At 38.6% G+C, this 6,000-nt stretch overlaps 1 protein-coding gene across 1 annotated transcript in view; it reads right to left on the bottom strand.

Moving 5' to 3' along the window:
* Window positions 1–5,090: 5,090 nt before the first annotated feature.
* Window positions 5,091–6,000, bottom strand: part of PRSS12 (protease, serine 12) — a 54,045-nt gene continuing 53,135 nt past the window's right edge. The window contains exon 14 of the mRNA XM_019474496.1: window positions 5,091–5,398. Within this exon, the coding sequence (XP_019330041.1) occupies window positions 5,091–5,398 (308 nt within the window). The remainder of the gene's footprint in view (window positions 5,399–6,000) is intronic.

Genomic DNA, 6,000 nt, shown 5'->3' with positions numbered 1-6,000 from the left:
CTTGGCAGCCAACAGTCATGAGCGTGTCTGTGAATTTCCTTTTCTCCAAGAAGAGTGGACTTCTGTAGTAACCTTTAGTGCTTTTAGAAAATAAGTTAACGCATCTATTCTACCAGGGCAGTTATTTGCTTATGTTACACAAGAAAATGCTAGGCAGACTGTGGCCAGGAGAGAGCTGCTGCTACCCCAGGGACAAGGTGTGGGTGGGAGAGTGCTACCACTGTGTGCGAGTGTGGTTGCTGTTCTGGCAGGCACCCTCCAGCACTGTGGCTTCCTTAGTTTTTTAGATTAGGTTTTTTGTGACTGGCTTTGACCCCATGAAGAAAACCAGGTGTAGGCAAACGAATAGGAAGAAGCAGGAGTAGGGTTGGGGGTCAGTTTCTCCAGGGATCTGGAATGCATTAAAATAATACTGATGCAGAGTACAAAACTCAAGAATATGACATGAAGGTCTGGAGAGAAGCATTTTTCTTTTGTGGTCACTGAAATGATACTGAAAAGTTTAGGCTTTCTAGTGTTGGCTTTTAGCTACTGTATGGCATTGCACTGATATTGCCATGTGTTACCCTAATTCCCTTGAATTTTAACCTTTTATCAGACAGCAGCTGCCTTTTTAATCTTTTTGAACAGTTTCAGTGCATAATAACTGAATTGTCTTTTTAACAAGTTGCCCTTTGAAAACTGACTGTCCTGTCTCTGTCTCCTATAACGGAGGATCCTTTTGTGTGAAACTGTCTGTAATTTAGAGGAGGACCGTGTAGCTGTCCTAGTCCATTGTGTGAGCCAAGTGATGAGGTCACTGGTATTTCTTCCTGAATCAGTTAGCCTGGTGGCTTGATCTGGCCTGCAGGTTAGATTTGTGAAGAGTCAATTTTGAGCCCTTCATCAAGTATTTAAACTTGCAAAGGTAAAACAGTGGGTTTGAATCAAGAGAAGGAAAAACTAATTTCCAAGATTATGGTTGAATACAAAAGTATGAACTATAATGTTTGCTGTGGGTATCTTACTGGTTTTGAGTGCTTAGTGAGGTTACGTAGCCTTTCCTATGACTGAAGCTTTCCATGAGCATCCAGTCACATGCGCAGAGCGTAGTGAAATCTGCTTTCCCTCATTACTTGAGTACAATAGAGGTATTCTTACAAGATCTGGCTTTTTCATTTCCATGTGGCTTAGGATGGCTTGTTTTTCATGATTTCTCTTAAAATTTAATTCCCAGTTCCCAAACAACTGTGTTCCTATTTTTCCAATCTATTCCTGTTGCATCTTAGCTCTTACCTTTATAGATGTTCCTTATTTTTCTGCACCCTGTTCCATCTGCAGTTACATCCAGTGTCTCACACCTCTCCAACTTTCACCCAACCCAGTCTTTTTTTTTTTTCTTTACATTGCTATGAAGGTAGATACTTCTTTCCAAATTCTTAAGTCATCTTTTCTCTGCTTGTGGTTGCTTGGTGTTGCATTTGCAGGAAGTTACATGGCCAGTTTGTGTGTTTCATGCTAAATAAATGGAATAGGAACTACTGCATGTGAGCAGGTATCTGATGTATTTGAGGTAGGTCTGGTCTCTACTACTTCAGTTAACTGCATTTGCTGTTACCCAGCAGTTTGGAGCACAAACAAAAAACATTTTTCTTTCCTGATACCACAAACTTCTTGTTTCTGGGTGGTTTCTTCTACTGGGATCTGCTACTTGAGTCTAATTGTTTTAGCTGCCTTGTATGTTCTGCCATTGCCACTCTGAAATTGTAACAGCATTAAAATCTTCTTGAGTATAAATATTCTAGCACTTGAAAGCGTGAAATAATTGCAGTAACATTGAAAAGGACGGAGAACGTTGATTCAGGACTGACTTTGTTAAATATAAGCTATTATAGTGCTGTGAATTTTTCTGGAAGTAAGGTGAGGTTATAGATATTCTGCATATAACGATCATAAAATGAGATCTTGGTTTATCTATGGTTTTGGGAAGATGTTCAGGGTTGAGATAAATGCATGTTAAATAGGCTTTGTGTGTCAGTTGCAGTAATGCTTCTGTTGTTTGTTTCTGATGTAGTTGTCTATATTCTCTGGAAAATGGACAGAAACTTGGGAAGTTCAGGGGGACTGCATCTAACTATAAATCTTCGCAATGTTGGGGAACCTGGATAGATTACACATCAATGTTTAAGATGGTCATCTAATCTGGTAACAGAAGTGCCAAGTGTTTTCTTAGTTTATGCTACTTTTAACGCTGTGGCCAACCTGCTTAATACAAAAAAACCCTTAGCGTAGGCTGAAGAGCAGGTTTTTGTACAACCTTGTATGTATTAAAAATGTTGAACAAAGGGGAGAGCAGCAAGGGTCAAAAAAATTCTCAAGCAGTTTTAAGAGTGTAGGATAAAATGACAACCTAACTGGTCTAAGTTAAGGCACACAAAGCACCAGGAATTCCATCATATGGAACAAACTTCCATCTCTCAGAAAATGGCCCAAAGCTTATATGCTTTGAAGAAAAAGGGTGCTCTTGAAAATATTTTCACTTAAGAAAGCTCACATGAAGTTGACCCAGCTGATGTTCCTGCAGCATCTGCTTGTACATGATTCACAGGATTAATGTATAAAAGTTGTAGTCAGTGTGGCAGTTTTTATTGTATACATTTACATCCTCAGGCTTATTGACCAAAAATTAGAATGGCATAACAAAGACAATTTCATTTTATGTTAGAAACTGAAAATGCATGCGCTCTGCATGAAAACAGTAGTGCAACATTTTAAAATTTAATAAAGCATCCTATTAAAAGAGCAAAACTAATGAACTACTATACTAAATCTAAATGTTTACTACATCTAGTATGCAGACATGATTCCCGCCCCCCCCATGTATTGTATTTCTGTGGTGCAACTTCTAAAAGACAATTATTTCCCCTGTACACAACGCATGTATTGCACTATATAGCCTACTTCACCACAAGTCTCAAAATAATGGGTCTTGTATAGCAAAGCTGTGATGGTACAAGTAGATACATCGTGACAGATTTACTTCCACTTTCCTTTAATCAAAAGGGCAATGTAGAAGTAAAAATATAAATGGTTTTAAAGTTCACTAGCAGTGTTTCACATAGGTCTAACAGTAGGTGGTTACAGTACTATGATTTTGACATGTTTTTAAATAAAACATTTCACACTATTTCAAATAGTGTGGAATTACAGAAAACTAAAATATATTAAAGCACCTTGTGTACTAGTTTAGCACCAGTTCCAACAAGATATTTAAACTAGTCATGATGCTTGAAAACGTAAGTTTGAGGTCGGAGAGAAATTAAGGGCTGTTTTCAATCACATGGGCTTCTGCAATATCACTGCCACTTTTGTATGCAAATTGAGTTGTCTTGGAAATTTGCTACAACACCAGAGAGGCATAGAACCATACAGAAATGCATGATTGCCCACTTACAACATGAATACAAGCATCCCACTTTGTTCACCAAAGGCCACGCAACACTGTCGTAGCCAGAGTGTTTGAGGATAGGAAACACAGGAAAACAGTCACTGGTAGTCACAGTGTGCACAATCACTATGTGGTGGACACACATCTGCCACACTTGTCACACTGAAGTGCGTCAGCTTTTGAAGAAGCATGTTTGTGAATGTAATACGTAGAGCACGCTTGGAGATAGTCAGAATGGCCTTCGACAGGGATCGCAGAGGTGGCACTGAACTTTCCTGTCTCCCTCTTGGCTGTAGTTAGCCTTAGATATTTTCAAGACTGATACCCGTTAGTGTTGCACTAAGATGGGTGATTACTTCCTGTGTTCTGTGTGGCAAGTTCAATGGGGTGGCCCTTTCTAAAAGGATAGTAAGTTGTTTTGTATTTGTCTTGTACATCAAGAGTAATTTTTTATCAGTGCATTTTTATAATAAACCATTAAGGTTTTCATAGCGTGGGGAACAGTAGCTGTAAAAGCAATTAAATGGAATCAAAATATGTTAATACTTTAGAAGTCACTGAAAACTATCTCAACTCTCACCTTTCCTGTAAGGTCAGTGTTGCAACTAAGCAGGAGAGAATTGTCTAAACATTATCTTGTAGAAAATAGTAGTTTAAGACTTTATAGACCTTTTCAGACAGGTTTTGGCTCAGTATCTCCAGTATATGCATTGCATGTACTTAAAACCTTCTTTTGTAGGATTGACAGAGGTTCTTAGTGTTACTTCAGTAAAGCCCCTCCGGAACCAGCAATGAGAGAATTGGGATGTTTGTCTGTTAGTCTGATACTGTACTGACAGCTAGTGGTAAATAGGAACAGTAAATTCTCTCCAAAATGCTGTATGTACTTAAAAATTACGAATTTCAGAAAGAAAAATGATACTTATCTAGAGGAAATAAAATAAGGTCATTTGTTTTTGATCTAGCTCTTGCAGCTGTGCAGGATGTTTGCAAGGAAACTAACTTCCAGTGTACTACCTATTTTACTTGGGAATGTATTTCATGCACACTAAACTTTGAGAATACTTATCAGAATAGCTGGGCATCTGATTATTGACAATTATTTGCCTTCTAATGTTTAATACATACTCAGAATTACTTACCAAGAATTAACCTGCTAATGGTCTCATTAGCTAATGAAACATGAGTCAAAATTAGAGGGCTGAGTGTAAGATCATAGCAAAACAGTCAAGAACTGATTAAATAAACTAGACTGAACATTCATTTTGAGATCTGTAATTAATTCTAGAGAAGCTTGAAGCATAAATAGCTTGGAGCTACTACAGTCTTCCTGTGGGCAGTGAATGTTGTGGTGAACTCTCCAGCTGTCCTGCTCCAATGTTACTCTAAGCTGGCTAACGCTTTTCCCCTTATCTTAGATACATGGTAACTTGTTCATGTAATATATAAACTTCCTTAACACAGAGGGATTTTCTTTGGATAGTAATCCCTAACTGGAAAGGTTGCGTGTATACAGCTTGGATTTAACAAAAAGAAAATACAGGAATCGGGGAAAAATGTGTCTGTTTCCACCCACTGTGGGCCCCAGCTGTGCACTGTCTGTACTGTTCAAGTTGTCCTGCCTCAAACTTTATTAACAAAGTTTGGTTTTCATTACAGACATTCATAGTTTGGTCACACTTTTTATCCAGGGTACAAAAGATGATACTTTTGTGTAGACACCTGGAGAATCTTTCACTCCACAGCCGTAGCCCCAGGAGGTCACACCATACACCACCCAGCTTTCCCCTGGACGTTCACACATCAGTGGTCCACCACTGTCTCCTTGACAGCTATCAACACGTTTCTGTTCCTGAATGTTTCCAGCACAGAGCATTCTTCCTGTGAATCTTCTTTTGTAACGCTCTTCGCATACCCTCTTGGGAAGTAAGGGGATGGCAGCCTGTTGTAATGTTCTTGAATAAGCCCTTCCTGAAAAGAGGACCCAAATTATTGTCTCGTTATGATGATTGGTCTTGGAAATATAAATGTCATTTAAGCCCATTTTTGCTGTCAGTCCTTCACACTGTTTTGTCATTAAATAAAATGACTGAAAACATGACTAAATATGAAAAAATCTACTGTGCATTAAATATAATACTAAAATACTATATTGATATTGTAAATATGGAATATAGATGCTTTTTTAAAAAAAAAACCAACTTAAAATTTAAGACGCAGCTTTACTCTTTGTGTTCGCTAGTTCTTTCCAAGGCTGGAATTTGTTTTGTTCCAAACACATTTTGCGTCTTCTGTAAGAATATATGCCTTAATACTTAAATGGGGAAGCTATTTTTGGGAGTCTTGAGCAGTGGAGACTAAAATGGTAGAAATACTTCATTTCTAGGTCACCAGTTCAAACCTAGCCTAGCTCAGCCTGACAGGTGCTGCATCCTCTGTCGGCTTCCAAGTAGAGCATCCAGCCAACCATCACGTTTATGCCCTGTAAGTACACGCACGCTTGCTTGTCACCTCATCTGAGGAGCTAATGTTACTGAGCCCAAGTGTCTTCTGGTAGAGATCGGCAGTATCAT

This window comes from Aptenodytes forsteri, unplaced genomic scaffold (genome assembly GCF_000699145.1).
Source record: "Aptenodytes forsteri isolate BGI_AS27 unplaced genomic scaffold, ASM69914v1 Scaffold8, whole genome shotgun sequence".
NCBI classification, from domain to species: domain Eukaryota; kingdom Metazoa; phylum Chordata; class Aves; order Sphenisciformes; family Spheniscidae; genus Aptenodytes; species Aptenodytes forsteri.
The sequence above is the reverse complement of the archived record's forward strand: the minus strand, read 5'-3'. Positions and strand labels throughout refer to the sequence as shown.